Raw genomic sequence first — 19,397 nt, 5'->3', positions numbered from 1 at the left:
ATTTAGAATTTAATCATGTGAACATATCTCAAAAAGTGAAATACTTGCAGCCGATTTTCTTTACAGATCGCCCATTCTGTGATGCCACTAATAAAAAAGTCTCCTCAATTACAAATATTGAAAAAATATAAAAAAATGTCTGCTAATAGATACTAAATATACCAAATAAATTAACACTTTGCTACAATTTTTACCTCTTACGTATGTGCATATTCACTCACCAATTCTCTCTCTCTCTCTCTATGAGAGAAAGAGAGAGACAAAATTGGTGAGTGAATATGCACATATATGAGGTAAAAATTGTATCAAAGTGTTAACTGATTTATTTGGTATATTTAGTATCTATTAGCAGACATTTTATATTTTTTCAATATTTGTAATTGGATATAATAACATAGGAAATTATAAAAAAAATTATTTGCTCTAAAAGCTTAATTAACCTCTGACTAAATCTTAAGATATAAAGGATTATCCAATTTATTTTCAAACCATTGACAAGATGGATTGATAGGTGAGATATACCAAAAACTGGATTTCAGTAAATATTACAATATTTAAAAATTAATTTCCCAGACTGAGTATATTGCAGCACTTCCAGTGCAGCCCTGCACTGGAAGAATTTCCAGTTGGTTGACCCAGGATTGGAAGAAATGCCAGTGCATAAAGTGGAGCATCAAAATGAATATATTCATCATGTGAATATATCGCATAGCAACCAAGATGGAGACTGATATGACAATGTACAGGACCAAATTATACAAGTAGTTGGAACGATTGATTTTCAACAATTTAGGTCACCGAACAGTGAATAGCTGACCAGACATGGGCCATCTCCATGAAGAACATGATGGTTCCAGCAATCCTGGTAAAAATCAAGTAGGATGTGAGTGACTAACTATAAAAAAGAACAAATAATATGGAAAACACCGAACCAGAACTAGAGGAAGAAGAGCAAGAAGTACAGCCCAGAGCAGCTGAAGTGGGAACAGATGAGGTTGCAATATCCAGAATAGAAGACGAGTGGAAGAAGACCCTATCAGGGAATGGACCCCACAAAGACCTACACCATACCAAAGCAGAAACCCCCATGTAGTTGGATGTAGGATCTGAAAAGGTTCAAGCAGTACTGGATTGTTACTTTTTAGAAAAGAACAAATTATGATTGACTCAGGGTGTTTTGTTTACCCCCTGGCTGATGCAGAATGCCTTCATTTCTTTGTATAACTTGACCTTATTCATACCAATACGAAATGGCCATATATTGTATAAGAAGTGTTTTCCCCACATTAATGAAATTTCTTAATCCAGTCAAAAATAAATTTAACTAATAAATTTTTAATTTCTGCTTTCTGTTTAAAAAAGAAACTCTACAAATTATACTTTTTTTATTAATATATTTATGTGCATTAATTAGTTTAAATTTATTGCAGGTTGCTGAAGCCATTGCCACATTTATAGTACGTCATAAATTTGCAGAGCCAGCCTCAGATTTTCAAAGGTTTGCCTTTTAGTTACTCCACTAATTCATATATTTATTAGGAAATTTTATAATTATTTAAAAATGCAAATCAAAAGAATATCAGGAACTATTAAAAAATAGTTCCACAATTTATATCCTGTCAACACTTCATTTTGACTTGTCAGCATCACTATATTATTCAAGAGAAAAGAAGTAGAGACAATAAATAAAAAGTAAGTTCTGTGTTGAACCATGGTAGTGCTGAGTGGGTGATTTATATGGTTCAAAAGAAAAGGGTGGAATTAGATGCCAATTTATGAGAGCATGCTCATAAAAATATTTGTAGAAATGCCAAGCAGCAAAAACTGGATATTTTTTGGTGGATTATTTGGTTTAATATTTCAAAAAAAACAAATATGGAGTGGAGTAGTTTGTTAAAAATGGTGTGTTGGGGGGGGGGGGGAATCACTGGTCAATCAATGGTAGTGGCAAACCATGAATTGCCAGCTTTTTTTTTTTGCTTTGGTTTTTTTTTTAGGAGCATTAGAAGCTAAGGCCATATTGCTCCGGGATATGCGGTGGTCATTCCCTGACCTTTCCGCATCCTCCGTATTTGGTGGTGACGGGCTCGAACCCCGGTCTAATCAAGAAACGTGTGCTACGCACTGCTGCTCCTTCCCACCTGGCTACAGAGGCGCCCTATGAATTGCCAGAGATGAAATTCAGAATAGACAGTATCTAGACTAGCATTTTTCCAAATGGTAGTTTGCAGACCCATAGAATTTCAAAAATAAAATTTGGCATCTTTCGTACTTATCTGGTTCTACAGTTTTTATTTATTTTAGTTTTTTAAGATTTTTATTTTGGCAGGTTTGGAAGTGACTAGAAACCTTCTCTCTTGTCGGATCCAAAAAGGATCTATTATTGTTTCTGCCTTTGCATCAGTCTTCCAGTTCTCCATTACTGAGTTTCATTTTTCCCACACATCACTTAGCTTTTATGTCGCAAGCTTTCAGCATTAATTTTTCTTGTAAACACAATAATTTTACCAGAAAACAATTCAATTACAAATCATAAATCATTTTAACTAGTATCTGACCAAGGAATAATATCACTTGCCCATAGCAGAATTGATGCTGTCATGTTATTAGTGGTGCTGAATAATGCAAGGAAGCAAACTTACAAAGCATCAGCCAAAAAAAATAAATAAATACCCACATTACCTGTCTATTCCCTCCAATAGTTGTGTACTTCTTCCTTGAATTCATTCAAACAACACACTTCCACATCAACAGATGATAGTTTGTACCCACAGTCAACCCCACTGGCTGAAGGCAAACTTCTGCACATCTATCCTGCAACCTTGAAATTTTATGGTTGCAGAATAGATGTGCAGAAGTTTGCCTTTGTATCATATGCAAAATTCTTCAATTTGAATTTATGCCCCTCATGTGTAGTCTGAGCAAGAGGAACAATGTCATCAGCATTGACCTTGCTGAGTCCATTTAAAACCTTAAACACCTCAATCAGATCACCTCACAGGTGCCTAGTCTGCAGACACCACAATTTGCAGAACTGAAACCTTTCTTGGTATGACCACCTTTTTTTGTTCCCCTCACCAATTTCATTGTTCTTCTCTGCACCCGATCCAGCAGATCTGCATCCTAAAATGAGGCCTCTAGACCTGTATGCAGTGCCCAACGTGTGGCCTAACCATTGCCTTATATATTTGGATAAACACTTCCTTATCCCTACTAGCCAAATTCCTGTATCATTGACAACCCCCCCCCCATGATCTATCCTGGCAGCCTGTTTGCATTTTTCAGAGAACTTCATATCTGACTACACAATTACCTTCAGGTCTTTTTCATATATTTATTAGGAAATTTTATAATTATTTAAAAATGCAAATCAAAAGAATATCAGGAACCATTAACCAACTGCTCTGAGTGTTGTTGTCATTGGTATTGGGTTTAATGATACAAGGGGTACTAAGGCCAAATTGTGTCTGACCCTGAGTGTAGTACGACACAGTTAGTACATTATTCTGGGATTACTGCTACCCATATGCAGTATCTTGTGTTTATCAATGTTAAATCAGTCGCTACTTCTGAGCCTACTGCCTAATTTTTTTTTTTTTTTTAGGTCTAGCTGCAGCAATATGCTTTGATTAATGTCATTAACTACCCTGCCAACCTTTGTATCATCTGTAAACTGAGACTTTTAGAACCTGTAATCAGATCTATTAAAGCCAAAGAGCTTTTTAACGTTATTGTCTCTTTCATAAAAGAGACAATAACGTTAAAAAGCTAATTTTATTTCTTAAATGGGACAGAAATTTTATTTTAATTCACTGAAGTAATTTACTCATTATCTTGGCATTCAGAGAGAGATTTCAAGATAAAATCAAAGGTTTCTTATGCAGTTGAAAACAGATTGTACAAGCATTAGCATCAAAAGAACTGAGCTCTTTTCTTGATTTTCTTACAAATTATTATAAAAATGTTTAATTGAATCAAAACCCAGATAATAAAATCCAATTTTTTACTTGTTTTGAAAAATAACTCTGTAAACATACGTGTAAACTCGAAAATGAACTTACTAAGCCTTTGTGGTTCCTGAATATGGAATTCTGCAGTGGATGAAATCCTTCTTTTTATAGTTTCATTAATTTTATTCTATTTATTGGTTTTTATTTATGCATTTCATGCCTTCTGAAAGTGCATCTTTCATGACCATTGTAAGTTTAATTGCTGTTCTTGTGCCTCTAACAGTTAACAGCTGTTATTGCATTTACTTCAAATACAACAACTGGCTGGATAGCAAAAGAAGTAACAAGAATTATTTGCAAGTATTGCAGAATGCATGTACTGCTGTGTTTCTTTGTATTTTCAAGTCTGCAAGGTTTATAACCTTGAAATCGGCCCTTCCATTTTTGACAAAATTGGAAGAGCTGATTTTGATGCTATACAAACATTGCAATTTTTTTTTTTTTTTTTTATACTTAAATTTGGTAGAATGTAATTTCAAAGATGTGTACATGTTGCTTATCTTGGATTTTTTTAAATATCTTTTCATAAGTTTTCAAACCTTTTAAATATTTTATTAATGTTTCTCTCTTGTGAATTTTTTGCAATATTGGACCATAGTATAACATTTACTATGGTCCCATATTGATCCCATATGTTCAATTATGTACTATGTAATTGAACATATGGGAAAAGAAAGTGGAACATATAAAAAAGCAAATTTTACATTTTTTTTTTTTTTTTGTTTTTTTTTTTGTATTTCATTTTATATATAACTGGTCTGCATAGATTTTGATGTTTCCAAAATTCTTGGTGTATCTAGGTGTACTTTTAGTACTATTCTAAAAATTCAAACAATTTTTACCTATCACATACAGCTTTTTTTACAAATAGCAAGAGCTGTTTTCTTAGATGTGCTATGCATACTACGTCCTTTGTAAACAGTTATATACATGCCCAGAGCTGTTTAACACGATGAGACGTGTAGGTCAGGTTAGTTATATAAACCTGCAAAGTGTTTCTGTTGCAGTCATACTAACTGGTGTCTGCTTCTAATATGATTTTCATCATAATCTGTGTCTTTAACAGTAGAAACTGGTGGTTGTGTGAACAATCAATATAGATTTTGGTATATTTGGGTAACTGTTGTGCAAAACAAAGACAAGAGATGTAGCATTGTTTGTGAAAATGCGTATGCTGCATATTTTGTAATTAAATTAGGTGATCAAAATGAATGTTGGGTCCCCGTTAAATAATGTACATGTGTGGAGGGCTTAATTGTGGAAATGTGGTAGTGGTAAAAATAAAATGATAATATTTGCCATTTTCATAGTGTGGAGGAAACCTTGGGATCTTATGATTGACTGCTTCTTTTGTTCTGTTAATTTAGCAGGCTATTCCATGAAAAACAAGCAGAGCATTGCATACCCCAACATTACTTCAGCTGTAACGTATTCTACCTCTACCAGTTGTTCTCAAACATATGCCATTAGATCCCAAACACATTTGTGATATAGGGAAGTTATAAACTGTTGTGATGAAATTCAAAACTTAGACAAAGTGAACTCAGTGATCTCATGAGAGAATGGAATCCAAGAACCTACTGGTCCCAGGAACAGTCTTTTCATGGTATAGACATTGTGAAAAAGAATGTTTCCCATTTTTCCAAAAATAGCTCAGTGCAAAACCATTTCCAGCAGTTATGAACTTTTTTGAAAGTTTCTACTAGCCAACATTTATTGACTCATTGAAGCAAAGCTTCAAAAGCGTTTCACAATGGAAACAAGCATTCATCCATTCCTGTAACCCATTCAGCACATTAAAAAAAAAAAAAAACTAAAAAAATATTAAGCTTCTTTTGGAAAAATTGTAGTACAAGGAAAATGGGGCTAGTGTGTGGATATTTTAAAGTTATTAGTTGGCTACTTGCCCAACAACATGGTTACAAAAAAATGCCTTTCTTTCTATGCAAATGGGATAGTCAAGCAAGAAGTGGTTACAAGAAGTTGTTTCCATTCCCAACAACATGGTTACAAAAAAATGCCTTTCTTTCTATGCAAATGGGATAGTCAAGCAAGAAGTGGACATTGGGAATGGAAAATGTGGCCAGTCTGTAACACCAGGTTTAAAGAACATTTAGAGATAAGACACTAGTAGCCTGAAACCAAGTACTGTTACCCCCTCTGCACATAAAACTAAGTTTAAGTGAAAGTCAATGCAATGAGGCATCATATGTTTAAGAGTATAAATAATCTATATAATATTAGTGTAATATATAGAAAATTCTTAAATAGATTATTTATACTCTTAAACATATGATGCCTCATTGCATTGACTTTCACTCAAACATTATTATGCGCACCTTTTGGCATCTCTCATATTGTATCTTCACAACTGGATTGTCATGTCTGCAATACCAGGGTACCTGTCAACCCACTGATGAAGGGCCAACAAGCCTTGAAACGGTACCGTCTGGGTGGTGGTGGTGGTGCCCGCTGAGAATAAGTAACAGTAGTCTTCACTTTTAATGAAGCGTTACTTATTTGAGGTAGTGCAATATATGGCAACTCATTGTAAAGGATGAGCACAATATGAGATACAGATAAAATGATGCCCTTTCACACTACAAACAGTTTTTTTCATTTAAGAGTTTTCTATGGTGTATTTACACCAATATTATATAAAAACTAAGTTTAATAAAAAAGTTCATCCAACCTTGAATAAAGAAGGAAATTGTTTCAAGTATGTTTACACTAAATTCCAATCTCTTACCTATAAACAAATTAAAAGGAGGAATTTTTGTTGTAACTCAAATCCACAAGCTGTTGCTAGACTGTATTTATAAAATCCATATACCAAACTGAGAGAGAGATGTTTAAAATGGCTTTAAAAATATAGTATTCAGTTTTTTTTTGGGAATTAGTAAACATTCAGATTATGAGAAAATTGTGAATGACATGCTGTAGAAGTCCAGAAAACTAGGCTGCAGTATGAATGTTAAGGTACACTTTCTTGCATTCTCATCTCTCAACTGTTTCCCCTAAAATTTAAGTAGTTTAAGTGAGGAGCAGAGAGAGAAAGATTGCAGGATATAAAAGAAATGGAAAAACAGTACCAAGGGGGATGGAATGTCAAAAATAATAATAATAAATAAAATTAAAATAAATTACCTATGTCCCTTCTCATGTGAGTAACTATCCAGCTGGCCTCTGCATTTATCCTAAGCTCTCAACCTTAACTACTCATGGAGGTAACTTATTCCAGTTAATAACAACTTATTAGCAATAGGTGAGGCATATGATGCAAGAAAGTAAACTTATAGAGCATCAGCCAAAAAAAAAATAATAATAAATAAATAAAATAAAATAAAAATCTTACTGGCTAAAAAGTAAGTTTTAGCCAGAAAATTGTTAATAGTTATTTTGGAAATTTCCAAAAGTGTAAGATTTTGGGAAATCCCCAAATAACATCCATTTCGCTGCATTAGAACATAGCAGCCACTTTTCTGTTATTTGGTTTTTAGGAGCATTAGCAGCTAAGGCCATATTGCTCCGGGGATATGCGGTGGTTATTCCCTGATCTTTCCACATCCTCCGTATTTGGTGGTCACGGGCTCAAATCCCGGTCTAATCAAGAAGCGTGTGCTACGCACTGCTGCTCCTGCCCACCTGGCTACGAAGGCGCCTCCACTTTTCTGAACCATCCTGAAGGAATATTGCTTGGTGCTGATTACTTAAGTTGATTGATAAGTATTTTTAATCGGGAAGAAAAAAAAAATTGTGGATTAGATAGATCTTTGGACATTGATTTCAGATCTGTTTCCAGTTTCCTCTAGCATGCCTAGTTTTTGTGACGAGAACAATTACACAAACAAGATTATACCACTGACATATCCATTCAGCCAACCTACAGGAACTCCCCAACTTACATAAGGGTTGCGTTCTGCGGAACACTATGTAAGTCGGAATTTCCCCCATGCTTGTGCAGCACTCACAACTGTGCTCGCTGAAATGATTGAATCAAAAAAGAAATGTTCAGCGAACATGTAAATAGAATTATTTATTGTATTTATTCAAATTTTTATCTCATGAGCAGGAAAAATTACAAAAGCGTGCAATTTAAAAAAATTTCAAAATTATAAAATTACAAAAAAAGAGAGGAGACTGGCATAACGTCAGTAAGTTTTACCTCTTGAGCATTGTTGCCAGAATCGACGTCTTCGGTTGATAAGTACATGGCTCTGGAGGTTGAGGGCTGTGGAGATTTAGAAGTGGTCGTCCACTTAACCTTACGAAAAAACATATTAATGGATGATTGGACGGTGGCTTTTTTCTTTTCATCGTAGATTTCTTTGTAGCAAGCAAGCAAGCATATCATTCAGCCCTCTGTTAACTTTTAAGAATCGTTCACTTTCAGGATCCATTTTCTCAAACCTCGTCATTGCCGATGCAATTTCACGAAATGCCATTGCCATCTCTCTGGTGATGAAGTGTCTCGGCTCCTCATTTGACTATCTTGAGCTTCGCCAGCATTTTCTTCTTTCGCTATCGCTGCCCACAAGTCAATAAGTTCTTCATTAGATAATTCCTTCTCTTCTTCTTCTACGAACTCCTCCACATTTTGGCAGCAACCTCCAACTGAAGTAACCTGCAACCTTTACAATCTTATCTGTAACTTCTTCATATGATTCGTCTTTTTCAAATCCTTCAAAGCCTTTCACGTGCCGTGGGCATATTTTCTTCCATGTGCCATTTAAACAAATTTTAGTAATTTCCGCCCAGGCCTTATTAATTTTTAAGATGGTGTGGTAAATATTGTAAGATTTCCAACAGTCTCTTAACATAAAATTTTTCTCATCGTCTACTGTAGACAATGCCTGAGCAAATGTGCATAAATAGTACGCTTTTAAATTTGAAATAACACCCTGATCCATGGGTTGGATGAATGTAGTCGTGTTTGGCGGTAGAAATATGACTCTCACGTTCGAATTTAAATCATCAAAATGCATAGTATGTCCATGAGCATTATCTAATAGAAGCAAAATCTTGAAAGGAACGTTGTGTTTACAATATTTTTCAAACTCGGGAATGAAGCAGCATTTGAACCAATCCTCAAAGAGAGATATTGTTATCCATGCTCTCTGGTTCGATCGTAAATGCATGGGTAGGGTGGCTTTATTAATGCCCTTAAATGAATGAAGCTTTCCAGAATGGTGCACAAGCAGTGGTTTTAATCTGTAATCTCCCGTTGCATTAGCCCCAATCAAGAGCGTGGCCCTATCTTTTGACACCTTGAAACCTGGCATTGTATTTTCCAATATAGAGCAGTCTCATCAACGATAAAAATTTGCTGCATTGAATAGCTGCCTTCATCAATAATTTTTTCCAACACATCACAAATTTCTCTGCAGCTGCAGAATCGGCGACTGGTGACTTCACTGCACACTTTTAACGTTTTGGAAACCAGCGCGATGCTTGAACCTATTAAACCAGCACGATGCCTGAACCTATTAAACCACTCGTTGCTTGCCACGAACTTGGGTTGGGGGTTGCAATACTTATCCCTAATATTTTTATAAATACGTGTTGCTTTTGCTTGAATGGTCATTAGACTCAGGAGCACTCGCTTCTGAATCTGATTTTCCATCCATATTATTAACAGCTATTCCATCTTCGATATAACACCTGAATGCTGTTTTGTGATCACTATTGATCTTAAGTGCATTGATCCTTTGACATGTTCTTTTATACGCGTACTTTCCTTTAAAATACGCGTACTGTCCATGTTGAAGCAGCATGACCTAAATTCCCTTGCAATAGATGACAAACTTTGTCCTGCTTTGTACTTCCTAATAATTTTCATCTTCATTCTAAATCAATTTTGTTTCATTTCCTGGCACTACCACCACTTGCACCTTTTGTTGGTCGCTTTCCCTTCATCATTGTAATACGTAAATAGGAATGAAAAGAAGTTTCTGAAAATTTGTCTTTTATATGATTGTAGATTTCAGTGAAGGAGAACACATTTCACCATAATAGCATAAAAAATGCAATAAGATCAAGTTTACTATCCGTTTGTAATTAGATTCACTAACAGAAAAGCCCAAAAAACCGGAAAGTGCAAATTGTTTTATTGTTTTATGGTCGTGACCTCCAGAAACATCCTTTAGAAAAATATCACAAAGGTGTTCAAAATTGATTCTATATAACAGGAACGTATGATAACGATGAAAGGGTAGTGTAATTTCCATTATAAATATGACCTTTTAGAGAGATAAATAGCTTAGTAATATAGCGAAATTTTCAACTTCCAAGGACTTGGAACGAATTACAAAAAAAATTACAAAAATAAAAAACAATGTTTTATTGGGTTCACATTACAATATTTTCACAATCCTCCATTTATTCCTTCCGGATGCAAAATATGTTTCCACGATTTTTTTAAGTTTGCACCGGCTCGGCAAAAACTTAACGTAAAGTTGAATTTCCGTAAGTCAAGTATTACGTAAGTCAGGGGAGTTCCTGTATGTATAATTATTATTTATTTATTATTACTGTTTTTACATTCATATCTATGTAATTGTTTGAATGTATCTATGTACTTATTATTTCATAATTTATTTAATTATTTGGTTATAAATTGTTTCCCAGGGAGATCCAGTAAATTACTCAAATACATTCATCGTTATGTCTCAGAAATGTAAAAATCACCCCCAAAAATTCTGCAATATGTGCAGCTCTTTCTTAACTAAATCACAATAAGGCATGAACGTCATATGTTAGTATTGTCAGGATAGTAGCAAAAAAATTCAGGTTTTTTTTTTAGTTAATTAACTGCTACTGTAGGATTTAAAAGGGATATTTTTAATCTTATGTTGATATTAAATGTGGGGACAAGTTGGTTCTAGTAAGCTACATAATTAAAATGAAAAAATTTAGATATTGATGGCTACTTGAATGATAAAATAAATAGATAAGTAAAGTTAGATAAATATTGTCATTTGAATTAATGTTTTCTGAGCGACATGATGAAGTCATATATTACTTGCTAACGTACAGTAATCCGGAGCATTTATAACAATATACTGAATTTCCAAGCCAACAGCAGGTACTTATGTTTCTCAGACAACCACAAGAATTATTCATCAAAATTAAGCATTAGCAATATCTATTCTGTAGAATTTAGCAAGTATTGCTGCTGTAGTTAATATTCAAAGATTGAACATTAACTCATAGTTCATACAGAGGAATATATAAACATCCCTCTTTCCTTTCCTCTCTCAAGATATTTTATATGGTGTATATATATTATACTTCTTTTTTTCAGATCATTTCCAGCATGTTGAAATTCTTCACAGCTCATTCTTAACACAGCAATGATATATTGCACCAGAATATGTGACAGCATTCATCCAGAAGAACAGGAAATAGTGTTTATACTGTGATATTGTTCAGATAACATAGTTGATTCTGGTCAGTGTTTAATGGCTTATTTTTAATTTATCAAAAATCATTTCAACGTGATTTTTATAAAAAGCAGACTCAGTTATGTTGACATTCATAACAGTGTTACTTGTTATTCCTATTTAGGCTTGAGTGTCACTTAAGTTTTTTTATTTATACAAAATAGATGTCTTTTGTTATGTTTGTTCTTGTGAAGTAAATTACTAGTTGTTAACTTGTGGTTTATGGCTTTTTTTTTTTTTAATTTGATGTTGCTGTTTTGTTGTGAAATATGAATAATCATCTTCTACTCAAGAAATCTTTTGTAATTAATGATACTGATTTGATAGATTCATTGTTAAATAGAAGCACTAATGATACAGTATTTAAAGTTTTAATACGAAGTCTTCATTAATTAGGATTGTTAGACATCTAAAGCTGACATTAATGACACTGAGTACAAATTTAAAAAAAAAAAATAAAAAAAAAAATATATATATTCTATTTTCTGTTAGCTATCATCGCTCTTGATATATGAAAACACTGTTGTATAGCCTTAACACATTTTTTGCTTAAAAAACTAAAGGATAGTTTAAATGAATAAAATATGAGAAAATGTAATTTCTGTGTAAAAAGTGTTGAATATGTTCATGAATTTTACCTGAACAATATGTGAGAACTGCTAGTTTCTGTAAAATTGTGATTACATTTTTTTTATTAAATTTATATCTGAAGACATGTAAAGCATGTGAGTTCTTTAATCAGCTTAACCCTCACTAAGTTTTAGTCTTGAAAGGACCAAGTTTTTGCTTTTTATATAGATAACAGTTAAGAAATGAAATTACAGTAACTTTTCTTTTTTTTTTGCACGGTTTTTTAAATTATAAATAATTCTCTGAGCATTTACATTATTTCCATTGTTTATCTCCAAATGCCAGTCCATTTTGTCTAAATAATAGGAATTAAGTTCTCTTAAATGGTTACTGAATCTTTTGCATGCTCCATACTTAGCATTTACAGATTTAACATAACAATTTATAGGTAATTTTTAAGTGTGTTAAAAATCCAATCCAGCCAGTATTATATACTCTATCACCAATTTGTTAACATTAAATATGTGGAAATCCTAAGGTAATGATGGGAAAACTACATATGTGTAACTACGTAAAATTTCTTAATTTAACAAATGCTTTAAACTTTTTTTTTTTTTTTTTTTTTTTTTTGATAGTTGTTGGCGCATCAGCTTCTGTGGCCATAATGCACCTCCCAAGGTTTTTGCAGTACTTTGATCCAAGCCCGAGGCGGGATTCAAACCCGCATCCTTTGGATTGCCAGGCAGGCACTTTACTCACCCGACTAGCCTGGTCGGCTGCTTTAAACTGCAGTGATAATTATATATATATTTTTTTTAATACATATTTTGAAAAATTTGCAACTCTAATTTGCCTTCAAGGATGAAATAAAGATTTGTACTAAATTATAATACTAAAAGTAGTAGAACAAAACTTAGTACTGATTTTGTTCATACTACTAAAAGTACAACTCTGGGATCGTTTTTTTTTTTTTTTTTTTTACATATTTTAACATGCAGCATATTTGACTTTCTGGTCATGTGTGTTCAATTGATGCATATCATATATTTTACATATATTTTATAAATATTATAAAACTCTATGATTAAAGAGGCCTGTGCGCTCTGGATTCATTATTATTATTAAATTACAGTTGCTCAGAGCGAAACGGATACAAAAATATAGATTGTGACAAGTTTAATAATAGCAAATATACATATATTAGATTAGATACATATTTGTATATATCTAATCTAATATATGTATATTTCCTATTATTAAACTTGTCACAATCTATATTTTTATCTACGGATAAAATGTCACAATCTACGGATACAAAATTTGAGAAAATCTGTAATGCTTATGTTTACTTATATAATTCATGTTTACTTATATTGACATTGTATAAAAAACATGAGAAACCTGTTGTCTCAAAACTTTACTAGACATGTTGGACAGACTTGTGTGATGATAAATATAGCAGGTCTCGATCACACAAGTTGTCTGTCCAACATGTTTACTTATATTGTTGAATCATTAATTTGTTTATAATGACAATCTGCTACAATGATTATTGTTTTTGAATTTTCTGAACTGTTAGTATAACAGACTTTTACTGGTGCAGAGCAAGCTAAAATAATTTCCCAAGGTGAATTTAAATTTTATAACTGGATATTTATTATCTCAAATAAATACAAAATATTGCAAAATCTGTTTTGGACCAATATCCACAGCCTCGATTCAGTTGTTTATTGTGGACTACCTTCATTTTCAATTATTAAGGCTAGTCAAGAAACAAAATTACTCATAGATCTATTAACCCTCTAGCTGATGCATACCTAAAAGTTACACCATCTGTCACATGAGTCTTGACAGTATAGTGGATATAAAAAAAAACAATAATATATAATTTTTTTATAAATTAGTATTAAACCAATGATTGAAAATCATTACAACAGCCATAGATATTTTCATAAGCATATAAATGCACACAGAATATCCTATGGAATATCTTTTAAGCATGCTTCATGTGTGTGACTTTTTTTTTTTTTTTTTTTGTGTATCCACTTGTGGGTAAAAATTACCCAGCAGCTTTGTAATGAATAGTCCATTTGTTCCTGCACACCTGATATTCTGACTTGATTAGTTTTGCTACTTGCAAATGTAAATACAGAGTAATGTCAAGTCTATTTGCCTCTACAGTGCAGCAACTTGTTTTGAGAATGGAATCCCAGAGTTTTGAGAGTGAATCTAAGATGTTGACATTGATTTCAGTTTTATTTGGTTAACTGCATATGCCTTTGTATAGGAAATTCTCTTTTACAAATGATACAAGAAAGCAAGTTTTTACAGCATCAATCAAAAGAACAACACTTCCCACCTGTCCATCCCCTCTAATAGTTTGACTAGTTCTTTGTTGAATTTATTCAAACTACCCACTTCCACAATGTTCCAACAAACTACCTGCTGGATGAAGGCAAATTTCTGCACATCTATCCTGCAACCATCCTTCTTCAATTTGAATTTATGCCCCCTTGTGTGTAGTACGAGCAAGAGAAAGGATGACATCATTATCAATCACACTTTAATTTCCAAATATACATGCATTCTCTGTTTTTTTACATTCCAAATTTAATAATTAATTTCCACATAATGCCTTCACAGAACTAACAGGTAATGTCTAGATTAACAACAGTTTGTTTTCAAAAAAGATTATCAGTATCTTTAAATACCAATAAATTTAATATCAATATTACTGTAATTTTTAAACAGGCTCAATAGAGTTGGCTGCCATTTGGCAAAATCTTAAAATCAGTTTGTAATATGAAAATTTGGCAAACATTCAAAAATAATAATGTAGCATGCCTAATGCTCAGTCAATATATTGCAGAGCCTTCTGGAACCTGTACATTAACTGAATGTAAGAAAAATAAATAAAACATAAATTTCCCATATAAACTCATGGAACTTGCTTAGATATTTAGATATGTTCCTGTAGATTTGTGACTAACTTCATTTTTTAAAATAAAATAAGAATAAGATACTGTTACCGTACATACCTGATAAATTCATTCTGTTTGAAAAATTCATCCAAAGAAAGCCAAATTCTTTTCATCATAAAGAATCATACATGCAGTGACCTCACAAAGGCCCCTGACAATATTATTGCTTCTGTCAACATCAAGATCAGAATCCTCTATAATCATGAAGAGACTCCTATTGCCTCTATAAAGAGACAATAGGAGTCTCTTCATGATTACTTGTAAATCCTTGAGGTTCAGGCTCTCTAAAGAGTACTAGAGGGTTCATTGTCACTATCATCTCTTTTTTTTGAATTACGCCTACAACTCAGTCATTTCATCAGTCATGAAGTCTTCTCTGTGAGACTTCAGGAACTCATTCACATTTTAAGTTTCCACTTCCAGTTAGGGTGTTTGCCATATCTGGAATTTCCATTGTGACATTTTCTTTGTGGTCATGGACAACCTATTTGCCACCCCTAATTGAATTAACAGTGCCTTAAATTCTTTTCAAACAAATGTTTTTCCATTTCTAGTACAAAATAGTGCAGAAACCAGTCCTGAATAGGTCCCTTCTTTTAACCCATGCTTCCTTATTTAATTTTGAAATCACTAGTAGCAAAAGCTTTGAAACATTCTTGAATGCCTGTGTATTCTCACTTTGACATTGGTGCATTATGGCCTTAGCTGCCAATGCACCATTAAAAACTAAATCAACCAATCATGTATTCTCACTATGATACATTAAAAGTGGCTTCAATTTGAAGTTGCCAGTTGAATTATCATATGAATAAGGTCAAGCAGTCTTTTGCAGCTTTGAACTGAGGCAATTTTTATCCCATTTGCAACGAATATGTGTGAGGACATATTTCAGAAAACTCCCATTTTGACCAAATTGAACACTTTATTACCACTATTTCCAGCCTCAATAATTTCAGAGAGCAAATTAGGGAATTTGCATCTGCTTCTAATGTGCCTTATAAGTTCATACAAGGTTTCAGGTGCTCGTAAGTATCTTTTGCTTTCTCTTGAATTATTACAAGATTAATTAGAATCCGGTGCATATATTTTTGATCAAGCCATATTTTCAAGTCTTTCCATTTCTTCCATTACACTACTGCACAAATGTAAGAAATTCCCTGACTTTTCATTTCCCATGTTCATGTTTTATGGTTCACTGTATTCTTCATTATTATAATTGCTGTTGGACATACTAACCCTAACTCAGAGCCAATAGACATGCCTTCTCAACAATCAACTCCTCTTATTATTTTCATTTTGTTTTTAAAAGAAATTGCCTGTCTTTTCTTTTCATCCCATCAGATCCATGAACATCCTCATTTGGTTTTCTCTTTTCACTCATCCAAACTACATGGCAAACAATACCATTACAAAAACACTTCTACAAATTGTTAACCATGAGAACATGTAATTGTGATAGCAATATGCATGAGACAAAACCAAAACATTTGTTTTAGTTTCAGTTATGGACTTATAAGGCACATTAGTTTTTTAATCTCGTAAATAAATAAATATTCTGTTTGACACTTCAGGGTGATCACAGAGATCAGAGGATTGGACTATTAGCTGTTTACAAGGATAACATTAGTGCACTAAGCATGAAACTGTACATAATTGTAGATATGTACATATACTGGACAAATGGCATCACTGTGTATGTATCAATAAGTTTTAAGTTTATATTGCATTTTGTGCTCAAAATGAAATAGACCAACTTGTTATGCTTTGTACTCACAATCTCTGATGTGTGGAACTTCACTAACATAATATTCCTGTATTTTTAATTATCCTACTCTTCCTTCAGTAGTAATGAGCATTTTATAATGTTTATATTCTATGTTACTATCATTCCTTTAATCATTCACCCTGATGACACTCTTAAAGATTAGTCTAGCTCTAGGGATTTACTAGTTTTATTACTGTTAGTTTGATACATATATATACTGAAGTTTTTAATTCTGCCAAGTGTTAATGAGTAGTTGAGAAATTCCTCAGAGATTCTTTTTATCCACCCATTTTGGCTTAGACATTTGAATTATGCCATGCTTCATCTAAATTTAATCAAGATACAAGGTATGTGATGTATGCCACGATGTACGTTTAAAATTATCAAAAACTTAAGTTTCATAATTAGATGTATTTATTCAAGAATGCCAACAACAATAGTAGTATTAATTAAATTTTCAGCACTTTAATGCTAAAACAATGCTAAATCATATTTAATTTTACTTTAGCTCTGTCATAGAAAGTGCTCAGAGCCAACCAAGACATGGTTGCCTTTTAATTGTGGCAACTCCCTGCAGTTTTTTAAGTGGATAAAGGAGAGGTTTGTGTCCTGAGTCAGAAGAAAATGCATACAAACTTTCATCACTTGGAAGTTCTTGAGTCTCTTCTTCTTCCCTTGATGGAAGAGAGATGGACGGTTTTAATGTTGGACATTCTGTGAACTCATGGCTATTATCTGGTTGATTATATCTTACATGTTGAGATGGAAATTCTGGAGGTGGAGTATGGGGATCAATATTAGACGAATGTTTGATTAGCTCTGATTCTATCATATAGTTAATTTCAGAACTGTCTTTGTCATTGGAAGGTTGATTATCCAGTGAAGGTAACATTCCATCCCCTGTTTTTTTATTAACAGGAGATTTGTTAACTGTAGGTTCATTTTCTGATGTTTTTGGGTTTTTACTTGGAGATCCAAGAAAGATGTTGTTAGAGTGTCCATCCAGACAACTTGTACTTGTTAAAGGGAAGTTCTCAAAAGCCAAATGAGAGCAATTTAAAGATCCTGAAAGAGAAATATGCTGCATCTTCATTTCTGGTGAGAAAGAAAAAGAAGGGCAATCAATAACTTTTGTACTGCTAGGAGAGTTCTGACATCTCATCTCATCAGATGACTCATTATTTGGAATTGTGTAAAGCTCTTTAGAAATGTCTGCTGAAAGTGATTGACACTCTATTTGCTCAGTTAACTGAGGGACTTTTAAAATTATTGGTTCTTCCTGTGTGGTTTGGGCCTTGTTTTCACTCGTTTTTGATGAATCCATACACAGTATTGTCTCATAACAGTCATTAACCATTGGTGTACTAAAATCTACTTTGTTGGTTTCCATCAAATTATTTGCTTGGTCTTTTACACATGATAGTGTTGAATTTTCTACTTCACACCATGATGTTATTTTAGTATCTGTTGAGACTTTAGAAGTTCCATTACTAAGCCCAATCTGTTTAGATATAGTTTCACATGTTTGTAAGCACTGAGGCTCTTTTCCAGTAGCAGTCAGACAACCTGGAATAGTAGTGGAAGCAGCCTGGTTACATGAAACAGAAACAGCTGGTGAGTTGTTTTGTGTTTTAAAGCTATCAGGAGAGTTACTGCTTGATACTGTATTTTGAGAATGCTTGCATCCTGCGACCTGCTTTTGGAATTCCATTTCATCCTTCAAATTTACATCTTTTTGTTGTATTCCATTATTTAAAGGATCAATTATGTTTATAGGAGACTGTTTAGTTTTAAGACATTTACTACTATCATTTAAGTCAACCTCTTTCTCTAATGTCTTTCGTAAGCTGTCTGTCCTTGTAGTAGTTTCTTTTATATGACTCAGGTTTGCCCTCTGTGCTGCTTGAATTAAATTTCTCCACCTTTGAGTTACTCGATTCTCCCCACCAATCACTAACCGAGAAAATCTGTTTTTAGTTCCTTTATCATCAAGAGCTATGTCAGCTGCTATTTCTACAAGTCCAATGCTGAAATCTTTTAAAAGGCGCCTTTCTCTAATCTTGATCTTCTTCCCTGTAGCTGAAAATAAAGGATACAGGTTAAAAATTAGTAGGCTATGATAAATATAAATTATACTCTTGTGTAATTTGAGCATGACAGCACTAGATAAATCAGACAGAGTTAACATGCTTCAAGGTTGTTTTGAACCAAAAAATACAGTTGTTGAAGTACATTTGATTATAAGTAATTATGTGGTTTGATTACTACAGATATAATTTTAAAACCATCATTTATGCTTTGCACTCTGCCATGTGGTATTTGAGCAATTCAGAATTAGCCATTGCATATACTATAGCAATAGAAAGCTAATTCAATAAAGTGAAATCTTAGAAAAAAAAATCATAATGGTTTTAAATTGCCAAAGTCTGTTTTGGTGACCTCATTAATTAAACAAAACTTTCATAATAAATGAACTAATATAACCTATAATAGTTTAACTTTTATAACCAAAATATGCTTCATGGAACTATTTTTGGTGTGAATGCTGGTTCACAGCTCTGACTTTCTCAGTGTTAGTAGGTTAATTTGGGGCAGAGTAGAGAATGCAGTTAAAATCAAATACAGTAAA

General features: G+C 33.1%; 2 protein-coding genes across 2 annotated transcripts in view; one reads left to right on the top strand and one right to left on the bottom strand.

The window, feature by feature from the left end:
* The window catches only part of LOC150089219 (protein phosphatase methylesterase 1), a 273,882-nt gene extending 262,360 nt beyond the window's left edge, over positions 1-11,522 (top strand). The window contains exons 15-16 of the mRNA XM_090390380.1: positions 1,431-1,498; positions 11,314-11,522. Coding sequence (XP_090246506.1) covers positions 1,431-1,498; positions 11,314-11,332 — 87 coding nt within the window. The 3' untranslated portion in view covers positions 11,333-11,522. The remainder of the gene's footprint in view (positions 1-1,430; positions 1,499-11,313) is intronic.
* Positions 11,523-17,294: 5,772 nt separating this feature from the next.
* LOC150089217 (transient-receptor-potential-like protein) overlaps positions 17,295-19,397 on the bottom strand; it is a 127,662-nt gene continuing 125,559 nt past the window's right edge. The window contains exon 14 of the mRNA XM_090389904.1: positions 17,295-18,847. Within this exon, the coding sequence (XP_090246030.1) occupies positions 17,295-18,847 (1,553 nt within the window). The remainder of the gene's footprint in view (positions 18,848-19,397) is intronic.

This window comes from Mastigoproctus giganteus, chromosome 2 (genome assembly GCF_048544385.1).
Source record: "Mastigoproctus giganteus isolate SK-2022 chromosome 2, ASM4854438v1, whole genome shotgun sequence".
Classification (NCBI taxonomy): Eukaryota; Metazoa; Arthropoda; class Arachnida; order Uropygi; family Thelyphonidae; genus Mastigoproctus; species Mastigoproctus giganteus.
Note: the sequence above shows the minus strand (reverse complement) of the source record. Positions and strands in the feature narration are given on the sequence as shown.